At 39.9% G+C, this 20,404-nt stretch overlaps 1 protein-coding gene across 1 annotated transcript; it reads right to left on the minus strand.

The window, feature by feature from the left end:
• Positions 1 to 1,645: 1,645 nt before the first annotated feature.
• Positions 1,646 to 18,414, minus strand: LOC121637743 (phosphatidylinositol 5-phosphate 4-kinase type-2 beta). Its single transcript, XM_041981987.1, has 10 exons — positions 17,800 to 18,414; positions 13,563 to 13,660; positions 11,520 to 11,616; positions 11,248 to 11,400; positions 10,814 to 10,960; positions 9,362 to 9,400; positions 8,790 to 8,903; positions 4,901 to 5,162; positions 4,634 to 4,737; positions 1,646 to 2,725 (listed from the first exon to the last, which is right to left on the minus strand). Exons 1-10 carry the CDS (start codon positions 17,941 to 17,943, stop codon positions 2,645 to 2,647), a joined length of 1,239 nt encoding a protein of 412 aa, XP_041837921.1. The 5' UTR covers positions 17,944 to 18,414; the 3' UTR covers positions 1,646 to 2,644.
• Between the last annotated feature and the right edge of the window lie 1,990 nt (positions 18,415 to 20,404).

Genomic DNA, 20,404 nt, shown 5'->3' on the forward strand with positions numbered 1-20,404 from the left:
CAATAAAAACAGAAAATTATTCATATTTGTGTTTTTAAAAAAACATTTAAACAAATTATAGATGGAAGTTTTAATACTGTTTTATAAACCTAAAATTTTCTTCAAATTGCATTTAGAATAAATAAAATATTTATCTTTGGTGTTGAAACCAAAAACACTGCAACACTAAAATACCAAGCTGTAACATAAAGCATTTTTTTAAGGATTTGAAAAACATGGAAAGTATGGAATTAAATTAGTCTCATAACAGTCAGAAATTTACATGATTTCCAAATTTGTTAAACAAAGAGCTATGAGCCTCCTATTGGGTAATTACAGCATGGAAAAAACTGGAAGGATAGTCTGGAACCATCGTCTTCCAGGAAGAAATGTGGTCAGAAAAAAATCCTGACTGATGATCAGTGATCATTTAAATGTTTGGTAAAATCAGATGGGCTGTGTTTAATAGTGAAAGTAAGAACATTTTCACATAAACAATGAAGGGAGCTCAAGGCATTGTGACTGAACAGCTGTATAGCCATAAGAAAACCACTAATCAGTGAGGCCAACTGGAGAAAATATTTGCTAGGGAGCATAAAGATTGGACTCTGGAGCAATGGAAGGGCATGTGGTCTGATGAGTCCAGATTTACCCTGTTCCAGAATCATTGGAGCATCAGGGTAAGAAGAGAAGCAGATAAAGTGATGCAGCCATCATGTGCCTACTGTACAAGCCTGTGGGGGCAGTCTGGGATCTGGGGTTGCTGCAGTTGGTCAGGTCTAGGTTCAGCAACATTACGTGTCCAAAGAATGAAGTCAGCTGACTACCTGAATATACTGAATAAGCAGGTTATTCCATCTTCCCCACGGACATATTCCAAGATGACAATGTCAGGATTCATGGGGCTCAGACTGTGAAAGAGTGGTTCAGGAGACAGGAGACCTGAACCCCAGTGAGAATCTTTGGGATATGCTGGAGAAGGCTTTGCACCGTGGTTGGACTCGCCTATCATCAATACAGGATCTTGGTGAAAAATTAATGCGACACTGGATGAAAATAAATCTTGTGACGTTGGAGAAGCTTATTAAAACAATGCCACAACGAAAGCTGCTGAAATCACAGCTAAAGACGGTCCAATGAAATATGTGTGTGACGTTTATTTCTTTTAGCCAGGCTGTGTATGTTAAGCAGTTTGAACACATGAAATAACTACGCGTACAAATTACCAGCTGCATAATTATTAATATTTAGCATGCAAATTTGTACCCTGTACCTCGTGGACGTGATCCTTTTCACTTTAAACTTTCTGTCATACAAATAGTTAAATTTGTTTGTGTGTGTGACCTGCACACAGATCATATTACATGTGCATACAAATAGAAGTTCACCCTCACGCTTCCACAAATACATGCCACGGCTAAGTACTGGTTAAAAAAACAGTCATTTAAAGTTTCCTCTTTAGCTATTTAAAAGTGTGAAGGGTGCTTTCCTTTCCTTTTCCATTCCTTTTAAGTACCCAGAGTTTCTCACAAATAGTTTGTAAACCACACTATATGTAGCTGTCACTATTATGAGACTCATTCCACTTCATAAAACGCATGAAATATATAAAATGTAAATATATTATGCACACTACAGTATATTAGACAAGTCAAGACACCAAAAACAAGATAAAACTCCCTTTAATATGCAATGAATCATTTTCAAGTAACTTTTTTTCCTAATGTCTGTTGGTAACAAAACAATACTGTATACAAACACAAAATTGCTACATTAATGTAAACAAGATATAAAAATGATCCTTATGGTAATAAAACAAGTATTTGCTGCAGAATTCCCCTTTTTACGTGAACATTTTTTTTTATCTTAAACCAACCTCCACCAAGCTCACGGTTAAATTTTAAAAATATTCAAAAACAATATGGCAACGTAACATTCAAACACCAATTTTTTTTTGCCTTTTTGTTGTTTTAGTCATAACACTCAGATGCTAAGTTCAGTGGTTTGATTTTACAACTGGTGGAGTCTCGTACACGTCAGCCATGCATTTTTGATATTGCATTCATTTACTTTATACATCAGTACATGTTAATGTGTTAATCTCCAATTTGTCAGCAGTACTTTTAAATCAGTTTTTCTGAGAAGCCTGATGGCGACTGTCCAAGAAGTTGTCATGCAATCCGACCATCCTGCATCTGTGTTTACATCTGTGTGTGTGTGTGTTAATAGAAATGATAGGAACAACAACATGAACAGAAACTGAAGAGACTCTACTAACTGACTAGTAACTGCTGAAGCTGACACACTTCTTCAAGGCATTAGTGAGACAGTTTCCGTGCTGGCGTGAGGAGCAACAAGGTGGAGAGCAGATACATCTTTCTTAAAAAAAACTGACAGAGATAATGAAGAAATCAGTGAGAGGTTTCACAAAGTGAGAAGGGGAGGTGGTGGTTTGGGGAGAGTGTAACAAGCTTTGTACATCCCCCTGCCAGACTGATGCTGGCTGTGGGAGGATGTTACAAGTTTTTTTTGTTTTTTTTGTTTTTTTTATTATTTGTTTGTATTTTTTTCTTAAGAGGGGAGACGGAGGCTTGTGGAGATGGACCTACACTTGCGGTTTGACAGAACTGTGACTGGAGGTGACTGACTGGACTGGAGGATGAGTTTATGTTAAGATATTGGACATGAACTCGTAGAATCGTTTGGAGTACTGCTCCGGGTTCACCGTTGAGATCTCGGCCCCTGCCTGGGAAGGAAAAATGGGAAAATAGAACTCAGTGGAGCAAATATGGCAGTGATCGTAGAAGAAACACATTAAAAACATAAAAAAAAGTCTGTAATAATCATATCCATTTTGGTAATTAAATGTAATATACAGTGTTTAAAACCAGGCAGGAGCAGAACAGACTTGGTAGTGTATCGATGTTTTATTTAAGAAATCACTTTCTTTTTTAAATATATATGAAAAAACAAACAAAAAAAAACACGTACATTTCTGTTTTTAGTTTAATGCCTCACTGTTAGCATCACCATGCTCATTTCCTTTGTTTAGCCCATAAGAGCCTGACATGACATATATGTTACATTCATTTTCTGAGACCTTTTGCTTCCATTTATGGTATAAACTTTGCTCAAAATCCTGTTGAACACAATCTGATTCTTGTCTTCTGTCCCCTAATGGAAATCCAGAAGCAGAAAATCCCATTATAATATTTTATCACATGGTAATAAATGGTAGATACACCCCTTTAAAGGGCCAAATAAAGACCTTATATTAAAAAAACTGGACTTTTCTTACCATTTTATCATGGGTCGGGCCTTAATGGGTTAAGCGGCACAACCGGCTACAATAACTTTGTTGGCATTCTTTCAAAGCAAGAAACTACTGTACTATTGTAGTGACATGGATAAACTGTGCTTACTTCTCTTTCATGATGGTCTCTAAAAGAGCACAAGCGCTCATTGTCCTCCCCTGGCCTCTGCAACTGTAAACCGACTTCCTCAGTCATTTTACATGCAGCTGAAATCATCGGGATGCACAGCTCAACTTTCGCCACGAAAAAAAACTTAAAGTCTGAAGGACTCATTTTTTGTTTACATCTAAACAAACAAACAAAAAAAAAAGAATTACCAGATGTGACTGGAAACAACAGACTGCTTAGAAACTTTGCTATCTATATCTTAAAGGCCATGAGAGTGGTGTTGAATAATAAAATATCTTTCATTATGTTGTTTTTCTTTGTTGAAGGAATGCATCTGTGATTTCTTTGAGTCTTTTACAGCCCAGCCTTAAGGAGCAGTACCTGCTCATCTGGTTGACTTGAACATCTTTGTTTTTCATTTGATGGATAATTAAAATCATGAAAATAATCATCACTAAAAGACTTAATAACCAAGTTTCTTTTGTCCGATAAATAAACGGGAAGTGTTTCAACTAAGTTGAGAATGAAATGTCACTTTTAATTTTTTTATTTTTTTACTTCCACCCTGCAGCTACAACACAAACTTGTAATGCTATTTTTTCTGTTACATGTGCAGTCATCTCTATTATTTCACTTCTGCAGCCACCACTTTACCTCCAACTTTTATTGGTATTCAACACTCTTGTCAATACACTGTATAGCATTAATACTACCTGTTATATCAACGCTATTATTTTTAGTTCAAATACGTTTCGCCTTGGCTTACGTAATGGCAACTGCTGTTATGTGCAACAGCCTCTAATACTTGTTTCCTCACCAACTGGACCTGCTGGACTGGGGTGTGGAACAAAAGACTATCCAATCACAAGAGAGAAGGGACAAAAAGCTGCTGTCCTCATCTCCCAAGTCTCATAAGTCAACCAGTGAATGCTGGTCTGTGTGCTTCTATCATGTGAGCATGTTTGTTTTTCACTAATGCAGCTTTTGAGACTAATTAAACACCAAAGTATTCCTGCAAAAGTCACGCAGAAATCCACTCTAGGTTCAAGTCTAAGTGCTTAATCCAGTCTTTACCAAGGGACTGCCACAAAACAGCCAACAGTGACATAGTTGGAAATGTTGAAAGTGAGAAATGTTTAACATGTGTAGGAAATAAAAAAGGTTTAGTAAAATACTTTATTTTTTTTGCCATATTTGGACACAGAGATGAAACGTGACGTTTTAACACTTACCCCATGTTTCACAGTTTTGGCAGCATGTGCAGCTTTTTTCTTTGCGTCATAGTGCGTGAGGATGTCGATAATAGCCATGAAGTATACCTCCTTCTTCACAGCACCTGCAACGAGATGAACAGATAGAAAGTTTTCCTACAACTGTAAACATAAAGTTTCCTGGTACCTGGTTCTGTTGTAAAACTCATTGTCATGCATGGAATTGAACAAAAACTAAAGAACGTGCTTCATTTAAATCTACAGCTGTGCTGAGAAAATGATGCTCACCGTCGTGGCTCTTGATTGCGTAAACATCCACAGAGGGGTCGAACTCTCCGGGGCCGAAGAATCCCCCACAGTTCAGTGGATTTCCAGGACTGTCTGGAGGCGTGCCGAAGGAGCCCGTCAGCACGCCTCCTCCCATTCCATCATTCTCATACTCCTCTTCCTCGCCCGTGCCCTCTACATCCATCTCCTCCTGTTCAGCCCGCTCGACATCATGGATTCCCACCAGGAGACTGTAGTCCATGATCTTCAGGGTGGCCAGGAACTACAGCACACACATGGAAAAACCTTATTTAGAAGGTTTTGGTTGATGGTTATTTATTTTATTAATTATGTTGTTTAATTGCACCCATTTTATGTACAGCACTTTGTGATTTTTATCTGTGAAAAACGCTTTATAAATAAACTTTTACTTTACTTTATTGGCACATCTGCATGTTTGGATCTATGTGGCTGGCTCAAGCCAAAGCTAATTTGGTGATCACTACGCTAGCAAATTTTCGCCACCTGTACTCACTCTGTGCCAAAGTTTCAGGTTTGTTTTGCCGCCATCTGACAGTGATCAGTTTAGAGTTTGAATACTGGTGACAGGTCATGTGAGTGGTTGAGTGAACGCTGGCGTGACTTGCAGCTGCTGCTCACCAGTACTTTTTAAAGTTTTTATGGTTTTACGGTTTGAATGGATCGTGTTTGCGTTTATGTCTGCTCTTGTTTGGACGTTTCTCTTGCTCTGCCAGCATCCTGTGGCAGGCTTGTTCCGATACACAGCCGCTGAGCTTTGCTGGCTCCGCTGGCTCCACTGCCAGTGCTCCATCATCACCCGGACATCGCCTTTCCTACACGCCGGAGGTACATCCATCCTGGGTCCTGCAGGAATTGCTTTCAAAACAACTCCAAACCAATAAAATTCTTCTGGTCCACTTGTCGTCACCCTTACAGAAACTCTGGCTGGGGTGTCGATTGTCACGCATTAGCCAGCCTAGCTCGGTTGGCTAACGCTGCTGTCAAACATGAGAACACCAACTTCGGTCTACTGAACATCCGCCCACTCACAAGAAAGGGTCATCTTATCCAGGATCTCCTCACAGACTGTAGGTTTGATATTCGATGCTTGACTGAAACTTCAACAGCCCAATGACTTTTCTCAGCTAAATGAATGTACTCCTTGGGGCTATGTTTACATCTGTCATCCTCATGGCAACGGCCAGGGAGGAGGTCTCCCAATGATTTATGGTATGAAATGGAAAGTCTTGCCAGTATCTGTGCCTGCCGTCAGTTTGTTCGAATGTATTGTGTTAAAACTACCTGGACCCAACCCTACCATCTTTGCTACTGTTTACTGCCTTCCTAAGCCACATACTGCGTTTGTAAATGACTTTTCCTCCCTGCTCACCCATCTATCCACCCTCTCACCAGAGACTTTTCATCTTGCTTGGAAAGTTTTGGTTTCTGTCAATACATAGACTTTCCCACACACACAAAAGGACACACTCTTGATTTATTATGCTGCTCTGGTCTCACTCCTCCAACTGTACAGCTGATGAACTTCATGTTACCGATCATTTCCTCCTCTCATTTAACGTTACATTTCGTCTCTCTGCAGTCAAGTCACCACATCTCATCTTATATCGGGTTATAAAGGACATTGATGTAGACACTCTCTCCGCTCCAATATTGGAAATCTTTCGTTCTCAAGTTATCTTTCCAACCCAGATGAACTCATAGCTCACTACAATAATAGTTCAAACAACATTCTCACCCTTGCCTCAGTGAAAACACTAATTTCTAATGAAGGAAACACCAAACTACTGTTTTCATTGCCAAACAAAATTCTTCAGCCACCCAACTCCTCACGCCCTGCCTATACTCAGCTGACACGTTACTTCATAATGCTGTTTTCCAAAGAGAAAATTCACAATATTCACCAGTAACTATGTTTAAATTCATCACCTCCTGCCATTTCTGCACCTCTCCTCCACTGCCAGCCCCTCTCCAGCTTTCAACTCCCCAATGCATCTGAAATCTCTGACCTTATCCGTAGATCCAAGCCCACCACCTGTTACCTTGATCCCCTCCCCACACCCTTGATCAAATCTTGCCTCTTCTCACTGCTTACCCTCATAACTGCCATTATTCACTCGTCGCTCACCACTTGTATTGTTCCATCATTACTCAAAACTGCAGCTGTCACTCCTCTATTGAAAAAACAGGTTCTGATCCAAACAACTTTAATAACCTCCACCCCATCTCCAACTTACCATTCATCTCCATAATTCTTGAAAGAATAGTTGCTACTCAACCCCACTCACATCTGTCTCAAAATAACTTCTATGAGCCCTTCCAGTCTGGTTTTCGCCCATTACAGCACAGAAACTGCCCTCATAAAAAATTACAAATGACCTCCTCATGGCAGGTAACTCCGGTTTACTCTCCATTCGCATCTTTTCTTGATCTTGAGTGCGGCCTCTGGCACAACCTCTCACCCCATTCTCCTCTGTAGACTCTCTTCCATTGTTATCACTCACACTCCCCTTGACTGGTTTCACTCGTATCTCTCAGGCCGCTCTAAACCTCAAGCTCACCCACAAACTGTTTTCCCTGGGACTACACCCCATCCTCTGTGACTGGCTCCAGGACTTTCTGACTGGCAGGCCTCAGTTTGTCAGGATAGGGAACAAGACTTCAGTCATTATTATCACTAACACTGGCACACAACAGGAGTGTGTCCTCAGTCCCATCCTCTACACCCTGTTCACCCATGACTGTGTGGCCTCCCACAAGGACAACACCAGCCTGAAGTTTGCAATCAACACCACTGTGATAGGACACATCAGTGGTGGGGACGAGGCAGCCTGCAGGAGGAAGGTGGCCTCTCTGGTGACATGGTGTGAGGACAACAACCTCACTCAACACGGACCTGGCCAAGGAGATGATAGTGGACATGAGGAAGGGGAGGATCCCTCACCAGCCACTGCTTATCGGCGGGCTGGAAGTGGAGAGGATGAGCAGCTTTAAATATCTAGGGGTCCACATCTGCAAGGACCCCACCTGGACACTCAACACCACACAGCTGGTGAAGAGAGCTCAGCAGCGGCTGTATTTCCTGAGGAGGCTGAGGAAGTTCAGCATGTCACCAAATATCCTCAGAAACTTCTACAGCTGCTTGGTTGAGTCCATCCAGACCAGCTGCATCACCGTGTGGTACGGCAGCTCTACTGTCACTGAGGGCTAACGCCTACAGAGAGCAATGAGGACTGTGTCCAAGATCACCAGGACTCTGCTGCCCTCTCTGCAGAGTATCTACTAGCACTGAGTCCATCATCAAAGACCCCACCCACCCCCAACATGGACTGTTCACTCTCCTCCCCTCAGGCAGGAGATACAGGAGTCTAAAATGCAGGACAACCAGACTCAGAAACTCTTTCTTTCCCTCGGCTGTTAGACTCCTTAACAGCTGATAGGAGTCTGTAACAACAGCCTGTGCCCTGCACATTGACTTTATATTGTCAACCACAGTAACTGCAATATTCTTTACTGTTTATGAGTCTTATTACTTATGATAGATATTGCACATGCATCTTACCGTCTACCTCATGATGTTTTTTTATTTTTTGCACAGCTAATCATTCATTGTTGAATCCAGACTTAAAACTCACCTGTTCAAAACTGCTGACTCATTGTAACCACTAAACTGCAAATTTACTCTGCCATTCATCCATTTTTGTATTTTTTCTTATGTTCTCTTGGTGTACTTTGTATGTTGTTTTTCTTCTTTATTGCCTTATTTTTAATGGTGTTACTTTAAATGTTGTAAAGTGTCCTTGGGGGTTTTGAAAGGCACATTGAACTAAAACGTATTATTATTATTAATACCTGCATGGGTTTTTCTTACCTCCACATCCCGTTTTAGCTTCTCCAAAAAGTACTTTTTGTTGTCATCTCCGATCTGCAGTTTCTGGCCTTCATTCAGGAAGTCGTTGTCTTTAAAAGTAGGAAGTTCTTTAGCCTGGGAGAAGATATGCTATCATGAAATAGGAAACACTTTGTTCCACATATTCTTTTGCTCTTATGTTGACAACAAATCAGTTTTAAAGGACAGTGAAACATTTATTTACAACATCCCTAGCCACATGTTAAAGCCATTTGAGACTAAAGATGTGTCAAAATTATTATTCGGACATTAACAATATATGACAGCTACACAGGGATTTAGACTTCTACTGTTTCCTGATCTGAGAAGACAGAAACAAAACCACACAGCAAAAACAGACTAAATGACTCTATCGACACACAGCTGCTTAAAACACTGACAGCATGAGGCTGGTGCACAAAGTAGTACTAGAATGCATCTGCTTACTCCTTAATTTAGCTGTCATTTGACAGGTTTGTTTGTGGGTGAGCTAGGGGGTGTTTATTTTTGTCGCATCAAGTCTGATGCAGTCAGCACACAGAAATAAAGCATACCTTCTCTTTGTCACTGGCTTCCCTAGAGACCGTAGAACCCTAAAAGTAAAGGAAAAAAATGGAATTAAAATAGATTAAAGCAGCAGAGGACACATCAGAGGAATCATTAGCATATCAAGCTTTTATACTCGGACAGCAGCTTTTTAAACTGTCAATATTAGAGTCTGTTTTCTTCTGAGAATATCTGGCAGGGAAGGAGGTGTGTGTCACTAATGATTCCTTTTAGAGTTGATAAAAGAAGTGTGTGATCAGTGTGCTGTTTTTAAGGTCTCCATCATCATTGATATTCAGCCCAAAAGAATTCCATTCTAATCTCCAAATATGACTACAGCACCATGAGCCTTTTCAGAACTTTAACGACGAGGAAAAGGAGTATTTAGAAATGGCAAGTTTAAAGAAAGGCGACTTAATGGCTCTGAAACGCAGATAAGATGAGCAAAACAAAAGAGATGGAGATGAAGCGGCAACCGTTCTGCAACGATGCTCGTTTGGTCTTTTTTAAGAAATCCAAAGATGTATGCGTATCTTAGCCAGGCTGGTGTGCTGGTTGGCTGCCTTAGCTCTCCATTATGGTGTGTGTGTATTCCGTGCAGGTTCCCCATCTGCCCATATGGATGTCCACCCAGTAAATGATGCAGTTTGCAACAACCAGTCATTCCCTTGTAAGGAGTATCCAGGAAAAGGTATCCTGTCCTTCGTCATGCACATGCTACACTTTTAGAACAACCGAGTGTATAAATGTGAGGTTGCAATATTTAAATTCTGGCTCTATAATATAATCGTCACTACATTCTGCCTAAACAGACACTGCACAAATAATATGGGATGCAAATTTAAAGGGATTTGCTTCACTGTTGACAGTTTGATGCAGCTCATTTTTATGTACAAACATTCAGGTTTATCCTTTAATATAGATTATAATTTTCTATTTGAAATAAAAACAAGCCAGTTCAATAGAAATTAACAGGGAACCACAAGTTTCTTTTTTTTTGCTTTATAGCACAGATAATAGTTTTGTATCAGTATCAAGTCCACAAAAGCTGCCAAACAACTTCTGTACGATCATAAACTGTTCAAAATAAAAATCGATCAATAAAGGCTGCGATTATCTTTGACCTCAATGAGTTGTGTTTTAAGTTGCGGTTGGAAGAACATTCAGTGTTTGAGTCTTTATCTTGTGGGTTGTTGTTGTTCTTGGTCAAGCTGGCTGTGTTAGCATCCTGTGATTCGCCCTGATATCTTAACAGGTGAGTGTCGTGTTAACGCTTAATTTACACTTACACTGTTATAAAACGTGTTAATGTTGGTTTTCGACTTGTTTTAATTGTCTTATTTGTGTCCACTGGTTTCACTTTAGAGTTTTGTTTGCAACATCAGCACCATTTAAATGGTTGTACAGACTCCAGTCACTCAGCAGAGCTCAAAAGGTGGACTGTAAGCAGTAAATCCTACCTTTAGGTCGTACTTGCGGTGCACAGTGAGGCGATGGCTGAATACATTTCGGGTCACCACCATGTACGTCTCCACGCCGTCCACTGTTAGCCGATACATGCCCAGAAACTGAGGGAGCAGTGTGTTGCCATGACACTCCACTATAAACTAAGGACAATCAAAGAGGAGAGCACAGAGTGTTACTGGAAGTGTAGGAGTGAGGAATCAAAAATTCAGCAAGAGAAATGATAAAAACTCAGTACAGCTCTGCTCCACAGTCATTTAATTTCTGCAGTGCTGCTTCATTTATATGCGTGTTTGACTTCTGCTAAGAAGCAGAGATTTTAAGAGCATTTTCACAGATTGTCCATCATGCATGTCTCTCTTTAACTGCAATAAAATAACATGTGTTTGGGTGAAGTGGCAGTCCTTTGTGGAGGTAATAGTCCCTGTACCTGGTGATATTTCTTTAGGATGTTGTGCATCTCAGCAATGTCCTCACTGGACACGGTTTTGATTACAAAGCGGTGGTCATAGCTGCACAAGAAGCGGTTGCCGAAGCGACCCTGGGTATCGCTGTTGAGTGGAGCGCTCCTAGTCAGAGAGTTCTGCCAGGGAAAAGACACACAGCCTCATTCTCACTGTGAAGAACTGTTCGACTCCCACAAATAGGCACTGTGCTTCTTTTACGGGTGTCTGCTGAATCTTACAGCAACAAGCAACTGACCTGGTAGTCCTGGTCATCAATGCAGAACCTCTCCCTCAGGTTTCTGAACACCATGGGACAGTACTCTTTGAACTTAAAGCGACTAGGTAGGTTTTCTCTGATAGGGAAGAGACAGAGACACATAGTTCATGAAACAGATCAGAGCTGAGAAGGTCATATTCATGTGCAACAACATGTTTGCTTCATGACTGCTGGATTATTTTCTATTTTCCTTCAAATTTTCAAGTTTTCATTTTAACCATAATTTCCTTTACCTGGACAACATCCTCACCAAATTCTATTAATCTGACCTCTGCGGCTTGCAGCTGGCGCTGTCTGGTTAAAAATGCATAAATGTCTCAGTTTGCATGTTGTGTTTACAAACAGGATCCACCTTTCTGGCGACCAGACATAAAGTAACAGATCACACATGCCATTGTGGGGATTAAATTGGATGAATAAAACACATTGTGAGAAACAACATGCTGGGACCTGGAATCTGATTGCTAACCAATCAGAAATGTTTACATTAGGACTTCAAACAAAGCAGTGGGACTTTTTTAACTCGTTAAAGTGGGTGCTGATAAAAAAATAATAGAGGTTTCGCCCAGACATTGTTCATAGATGAACCTGGTGGCCGTTTTGTGTTGCGCCGTCATTACTGAGGTTGCGAGTCCTAATTACCTCATGACTGCTACCAACATGGTTTTGACATTAGTCAGATTCAGTGCATTAAAGTAAACTATGATTCATTTGACAGAAACTGATTTTAATAACTGACAAGCTACACTGGGATGTAAAACAAAACTTGTTTTATTATGTTATGAAAAGCTGGTAAAGAAATAGCTTCAAACATTTGCAAAGGTTGTTCATTTTCTATTTAGTCTCTGGTCTTTAGGCTGCAAGACACCATGTTCGTGATCTGTTTGTCTTTATTTTCTGGTCACAATGTTGCCCTAATAAGAGAAAATAACATTAAATTTCACAACATCTCCCAAATTAGTCATTTACCCCCAACAACATTGCAACCCCTTATCTCTTAGTCCGCTAACATTAACTAATTATTATAGTAAAACTAATGAATTACTTAAATGTGGTTGGTGCTTGGTTTTATGCTTTTATTCAAATGTGAGATTCTCACTATAAATAATTCATTCTGGCTGAGTCCTGTTCTTCCTACTTTTCTACCTTAAAATAGGGACAATGTGTGGACATCAGTCACAATGACTCTGAATGTACAAAGCCTCAGGACTCTCTTTTGAGGACCACCTTTGGGGGCCCGGTCCCCAGGTTGGGAAACACTGGTTTACACCATCAGATGGGGGAACAGAAATGTGAGCATCAAAAGTGACAATAAAACAGTAGAAGAGTCAGTTTGGGGGATTTGTGATTAGCAGGACAAACATTGGAGGACCAGACAGTGAAATCTTTGCTGAGAAGGAACAAAATTTTGTAATTCTCCTCTTCTTAACGTTTCTTTTGCACTTTGCTGTAATGCTTTTAATATTTCATGTAAAGCACTTCAACTTGTCTTGTATATGAAGTCGGCTGTAAAATATAAGCTTACCTTCGTACCAGTTGTGCCATGTTAAGCTTGACGACAACATGGATATGTAGAATTAAATATTCACCAAAATTTACAGTAGTGTTGTAAAAAAAAAAATCTAGTTTTTTCTATATAATCATCTTTAACATTCATCTTATTTGCATGACAGTGTCCCATGTCAGACAGGGGCAATTTTTTTATGAAGTAAAGGTCTGTGTTCTTTGCATTCACTCAAGTGATTTTATCTTGAGTTCACATTGTTTTTAATAGGTGCAATCTGGGATTTTTATCATACAAATTACAAGTAACAGTATTTTCTGATGCCCTGAAACTGAGGAAAGATATAAAATAGTAATTTTAATGAAAAAAAATGAATAAATAACAAAAATAACAGAAAAAAAAACAAATAAAAGTAAGAACTTTTTATCAGTTTGGCAGTAACAGCCTCAACCTGTTTGTTTACGCTGTTACAGACTGTACCATTAAAAGGCTGACAGCACACACTGTGATGTACCTACTTGTTAAATAGGTGGTTGTCCACTTTGATCTTACTGTAGGCTTTAAAGTCATCTGGCATCAGCATAACTGGTACAGGCACATTACTTAACTCATTAATCTGGAGGAGAGAAGCAGAGAAACAAGTAAAGAGATAAGAAAACAGCAAGAACAGCTGATCATCACACAAAAGGACTTCAAAACTATTTACACTAAGAAATGTTTCATTTGCAATTTTTAATCTCTGCACAGAGAAAAGCTGCAACTACCTGCAATACAGCTCAGCATCTAAAAGCAATCTGTATCAACAGTTAAAGTCTGAGTGTTTACCAGCATCAATGATTAACTCAGAGACCAGAACACATGCAGACGCTGTTTCTTGCTGCTGTTGCTGCCAAGTCCCCAGACACTGATGTTATCTGCAAAAGCACATCCAGAGCAAACGCTCACACTGATGAAACTCTGAAAAACCTCGGAGGAGATTATACGGTTCACCAAAACCATGCTGGCAAAAGGACACAGCACAGTGCTGGTGCTGATGTTTGATGATTAAAGTTTAACAAACCTCAATGCTGAAAATGTTGGGATGATGTGAAAAGTGTAAATTAAAACAACGACAGGCTGGAAAAATAAATACTACCCAAAGAAACAGCTGGAGGAACGTTTTGCAACGGGTTATGCTAGTTGGCAGCAAGTCAGTGAGATGACTGGGTGCAAAAAGAGCACCTGAGAGAGGGAGAGTCTCTCCGAAGTAAACATGGGCAGAGGTTCAGCAAACCACAAAAATAACTCCATCCACAAATTATGGAGCTAATTCATAATAATCTCCCTGACTGAATTTTCCATAATCGGGTGTAAATATTCCATAAAGACCCTGAAATCTGCTAATTAAAAACAGGCATGATTCTGAGATGGTAATAACTGCATGGGCTTCCACAAGTCACTGTTTGTGAACACAATTCACAGTAAAATCCCCAAACGCAGATTAAAACTATCATGCAAAGAAGAAGCCATATGTGAACAGGATCCAGAAACTCAGCCGTCTTCTTTGGACCAAAGCTCATTTAAAATTTGCAGAAGCAAAGTCGAAAACTGTTCCAAGGTCAGAAAAATTGACATTTTAAAATCTGCTTTGGAAACCAGGGAGCTTGCGTCCTCCTGACCAAAGAGCAAAAAGACCATCTGGCTTGTTATTAGCACTCAGTTCAAAATCTACATACATGCCCATCCAGATGACATTTTCTTCAGTGAAGGCTTGAACATTACAGCAAGACGATGTTCAACTTGATGGTTTTGTAGCATAAGACTGTTAGCATAGACAGGACTGTTGAGTAGCTAGAATCACATCAGACAGGAAAGAAAAACATTCGTCTCCCAAGATCCAGCAGCTGTTCTCAGTTCCCAGACGTTTACTGACTGTCGTTCAAAGAAGGGACGCTGTTTTGTTGCCACCAAATTCAAGATGAATTCATATTTTGAATGAGACAGTAAAATATCTCACTTCCAACTTTCTACGTTAACTTGTGGATATACAACTAAAACAAATCCAGTTTGGTCTTTTCTTCATATGAAAAGTTACACGTCAGTGACAGAATACAAAACATAAAATGATAAATAAATGCCATCTGTGTAAAAATCTTAAAGATTAGTCGCACAATCAGAAATTACTTAAAACTCCAACTGACTGCTTTCAAAAATTCTCCAGCATCACTATTATTAAATATGTATACAGGTTCTGACTGGAAGAGGAGGGCTTTGAAGTGAAGTCTGTTTGATGTCTTCAATCGGCCTCACACCCACTCCTCAAATCATCCGGCCTGTGTGCTGCACCCACACACCCAAAGTTCACCCGCTGAATGCTGGAGATGCTGCAGCTATAAACATGTCATTAGCTGCTTCTTTAATTCGTCAGCAGCATGCATTTTACTCACATTGGTTCCCAGTTCCATAGAAACCAAACCACTGCAGTGGAATCTACTAAAACCCGATGACACCTAGTAAAGATGAAGGGAAAAGATTGAACTTCAACATTTGAAGCTTGCCTTTCCTCAAACGGACCTTTTTACCAAGTCGTGCGTGCTGCGTTTACACCAATTAAACGCAGCTTTGCAGTCACATGACCACAGTACACAACCATAGCAGCACAAACTCTTCACATCTAGTTGACAAGGAATAAAACACATGAAAACTATCAGACGCAGCTGTCTGGTGCTAAAACTGAGGAGGATGAACATTTTGTTTGGAACATGTTTGGAGGATAAAGTGGTTTTTGGTGGATTATGTTATCAGTTCTGACAAGGCACCTACATGACCAAAATCAGCTTCTCTTGCCAAGATTAAGCCAAATAAAGTCACAATTTCTTCTTCCTTTCTTCTTCCAAAGTTAAGGAGAAAGATGTTAGTTTCTTATTAGTTTTCTTTAATTGTTTATTCTCTATTCTACAGCTGTGACATATAATTTTTCAGCTGCTATTCCTAGATGAAGAAGTTGGCCACGTCTAGGAAAAAGCTGATAAACGACACGGCACAGCAGACGGAAGACGCTTCTGAGGAACTCTGCAGACGGCAGTCGAAAAACGTCACGTAAAAGGAACATCTTCCACCTTAACTTTATTAAGGAAGAAACTGTGAATATATTTTAAATAAGAAGACCAAATGAACCTTTCTGAGCTACTGCTGAGATAGGGCCAAATTCAGAAATGTCATTTTTCTGTTGAATTACAATCTGCTAATAGTCGTTTATGCTTCATTGAATATGATAATATTGGTTATTTGTTGTGTTTGCCTTTTAGCTATCCCTCACTATCAGTCTTGTGGATCGTAATTTTGTTTTCCTCAGATCAAACATGTAGAATGACAACAAAGAAATCTTGAAAACTTTGTTCCACTTTCACATTTTTGTCGGTCAGTTTGGCCATTTTACTTCTCTTGATCCTGGTTTTAACGACAAGTGTTAGTAATTTTGCATTTTTGCTTGACATTTATATTATTTTGCTTCCCATTTTGGTTTCTTTGCATGATATTTTCTCATGAGAACAATTTTAATATGTCCTCAAATCTTTTCATATCTTATTCTGATTACTGATTATATTGTTTTTCCTTTTTGTTTCGTGTCCCATTCCACTCACTTTGCAAAACCATAGATAGATAGATAGATAGATAGATAGATATTTTATTGATCCTGAGGGAAATTGTGTGGCAGGTTAAGGTTATTTTCTACCACATTTCATTGTGTTTTGGTTGTCTTGTCTCTCTCTTTTCTTTGTGTCTTTTTCTGGAAAATTAACATTTTATGTTTGTTATTTAGAATCTCCCATTATACCTCAGTGCATGTCATTTCTTTCTCTCTCTCTCTCTTTTTAAGGGCTTCATATCTCTTTTGGGGCCCTATTTTACTTCTGTTGTAAGACCAGGGCCCCCTTAAAATATGAGCTCCTGGGGGTTTGCCAAGTAGGCCCGCTCTGTAATCCGTTCGTGCCTGAGAGGCAGCTTTTTACGCGTCAATCAAGCTGTGCAAGAGTGCAACAGTTACTGCACGTTAGGCAAATTCAAACTGCTGGTGCAACCCTCTCCATCCATCACTGGTGTCAAATCTGCCTTCACCAAGCTTTTCATAGCCACAGGCAGCCTCAGCCAAAAGTGAATGTGATAGATTTTCTGCTCTATTTATAGTGAAATAATGTGACGGATTAAACTGTAGCAACTATATGCAGAAGATAAAAGCAGCAGCTGTAAATGCAAGCGAAAAGCAGACTTTTTTTTTAACAATGGGCAGGCAGCTGTCTGCAGCTGAAAATCTGTGTAACCTGCTGCTCCGGCTGCCTGTCACACCCCTCCCAACTCATGCCTGCACTACAGCAACCGCAGCTCACGACTCGGCAACAAAAACACTGCACAATCCATAATCTATGATTGCAGATTAACCCTCCCCCTGAACTCCGATGATTAAAAATCCACAACCTGTCGTGGACATGCAGGTTTTCTGGGAAGTTCCGCAGATACAGTTAGAATCCCTGCAAAATGCAAAGCGAGATCAGAGCAGCATCTCGCCCCAAAGTGTGAAAACAGCTACTTCAACACTCAGACAGCCAACAGAACGAGGTGGACGCACTAATAAAACACAAATCTCCAAGAAATTACACCACATAAACAAACGAAGACATCAGAGCCGATTTGACAGATGAGAGCAGCTGGCTAACACGCTAACAGGCTAGCTAAATCAAAACATAAGCCACACGGAGACATTGAAGATGTACTTACCGTATGGTTGACACCCCACATTAAAACGCTGAGAATGGGCTCACTTGCGCGGAATAATTTCACTTTCTGTCCTATAAAATGCTTCTTTTTCGTCTTGGTTTTGCTGGCGCTGACGGCCGCTGCGCTGGTGCAGTTGGATGACATGTCTGCGGCTGGAAGTTTAGACGGCGCTCACAGTCGGTCACACAAGAAAAACAAAACAAAAAAATCGCACGGCTAAGAGCGAGAAAAAATCTACAAGTGCATCGTGGTTGCCGTCCAACTCTCAGTGCGTCTGTGGGCAGGATGGCTGTTTCACTGGGAGTCAGCGGTAGAGCATTTTGCGCCGTCACCACCCATACTCCTCCCGAGCAGGCCGCGGTGGAGTCAGGCGACCAGCTAGCCGGCCATCGGGCTACCTCGTAGCCGCCCTTGTTTAAAAACAGCCCGCAGCAATCAATTGTCACTAGGCAGCTTCTCTTCTCCCCCCCTGAAAGCCTGCAACCCAAAACTGGTGTAATGCCGTTTTACTTGGAAGCGAGTAATCGCCACATGATGTGCCAAATATTGTTGTCATCCGCCGCCAGCCAAGCGCTGCGTTCGGGTCTCCAAGATGGCGTCTGTGTTGAACTTTTCGGTCAACAGCACCCTCTGCGGGCCGCAAGAGGAACTGCATGCGTGCACTTGTTATACCAGGCAGGTGTGATGGGGTCGTGGCCACTATGGCTGAGCAGTAACAGATTAAAGGTAATCCGGATTACATAATCAGATTACTAAAATAAACTATTGTCAGACTAGATTACATAATCACGTTACTGTCACAATGTAAAACATTTCCTGCTTACAATTTTATTAGAATTCTGTGCAAAAGTATTGACCCATACCTCATGGCAGGAGAACTATTCCTAAAGATACTACTTCAAGAAATTAAAAGAAGGCTTGTCTAAAATGAATCAGACTGTGTTGAAGAATAAAGCTGCTTAGGCCAAATATAGACTTTCTATTTGGTTAGAACGGCACAAATTCTTCTTTTCCCCTAATCTTGCTAATGACTTCTGTCAGGCCTTGTGTCTGCAAGCTCTTAAAGTCCACAGACTGTCAAACATCTGAAACCTTGTTAAATTATGATTAAATAATTAAAACATGGACTTAACAAAGAAGCTGATGAAACATAAAACGTGACATGACATCCAACATTGTTGAACGTGTTGCATGAAATTCTGAATCTGTTTATATTTACTAAATTCTTTTAAAATGTTCAGGAAAGACATGAAAAATAGTTTCCAGCTATTTTAGTTTTAAATCATGACATTTTTGTTCTTTAAAGGCTTTGCTGATTATCATATTGCACTTCTGCACTTGAACCCTGAAGTTTACAATCCCACTTCCACATGCACCTCAATGCTTACAAAGAAATGTGCCACAAAATAGTCTTTAGTTTATGGGCTGCTACTCGTGGCTACGCGTGGCTGGTAATCATCAACTCCTGAGTTGAGCTTTCAATGAAACGGAAGCTGCTTTAGTAAAACAACTCTGCCATATACATTAGTTAAGTAGTTATTTCTAAAGAAAGGCTTTTCTTTGTGTTCAGAATGAGACGTCCCCAAGTGGCTTCATACAGCCAGATTTTAATATTTTGAGACATACTACACTGTGGTCTTCTGCATTACCCACCATTGGCCATTACCATTACTTGACCATTACCTGGTCAAGCCTAGGGCAAGATATGCCTCATCCATATTGTCTGTTTTTTGGTAGTTGAACTCTCTGTTGTTGATTCATCATCATATGCCCATTTGTACTGTCACAAATTTGTCCATGTTTTGTGAGCAGTGCAAAAATGATAAGTTTCTGTTTAGGCTTTGCCAACAATTGATGTAAAAACAAAACTTTTCCGACTGTGGTTACAAAGAGCCTAAAGATTCTATTTTTGTCTATTATGTGCCAACTCATCACTGGTTTATCCCTTGAGTTAGGACCCTTTTTTATGCTTGAATGATTCATAGGTTAGAGTTAAGTTGCTTAAAAAAACATTCCTCTGAAAATGGTCAGGTGCAAGAACTGGACTGAAACAGAGTGGGAAAACAGCCAAAATCCCAAGAAAAAGTTTTAAGTCCTTCAGAAAGTCTAGAGAGCTATTGGTAAGGAAAATCTGGTTCTTTAGAAGCAAAAAATAAAGAGATGAGGTCCAGCTGTTTACTCAGTGTACTGACTTTGTGTCTGCAGTGTCTTTTTCTCTGGCAGCTGTACCAGAGAATCTAGTGTTTCATAGGAATGTTGGTGGTTCAGTCCCTCATTTCTGCAGATGACATGTCGAACTGTTCTTGGTGGTTCTTGTAAGGTGCTGTGATAAAAGGATCTGCTAAATTCAATTAATGTGATGTTAATTAAGCAGTGAAAATGTAATATCTTTTTTAAGCATTATTTTTAGATGGTTTAAAAGAAATTGAAGAAAAATAAAGAAAATTATGAAAAATATAGTGTCAGTGTTACTTTTTATATTTTTAAAAGTGAAAAAATACTTAAATCAAATTTATCCATTTTTTAAGATTCAAACTTTTTCCTTTTCTTTTAATTTATTCGATTATGTAACAAATTACAACCCAAATATTTAAAATTATCTATA

This window comes from Melanotaenia boesemani, chromosome 4 (assembly GCF_017639745.1).
Source record: "Melanotaenia boesemani isolate fMelBoe1 chromosome 4, fMelBoe1.pri, whole genome shotgun sequence".
NCBI classification, from domain to species: Eukaryota; Metazoa; Chordata; class Actinopteri; order Atheriniformes; family Melanotaeniidae; genus Melanotaenia; species Melanotaenia boesemani.

Excerpts from the sequence above, each read along its gene's own strand:
- LOC121637743 (XM_041981987.1), bottom strand. The coding sequence starts at position 17,943 with ATGTCATCCAACTGCACCAGCGCAGCGGCCGTCAGCGCCAGCAAAACC. Across the intron at positions 11,617-13,562 it reads GACAACCACCTATTTAACAA|AGAAAACCTACCTAGTCGCT; the intron begins GTAGGTACATCA and ends CTTCCCTATCAG. Across the intron at positions 4,738-4,900 it reads CGCAATCAAGAGCCACGACG|GTGCTGTGAAGAAGGAGGTA; the intron begins GTGAGCATCATT and ends ATCTCGTTGCAG.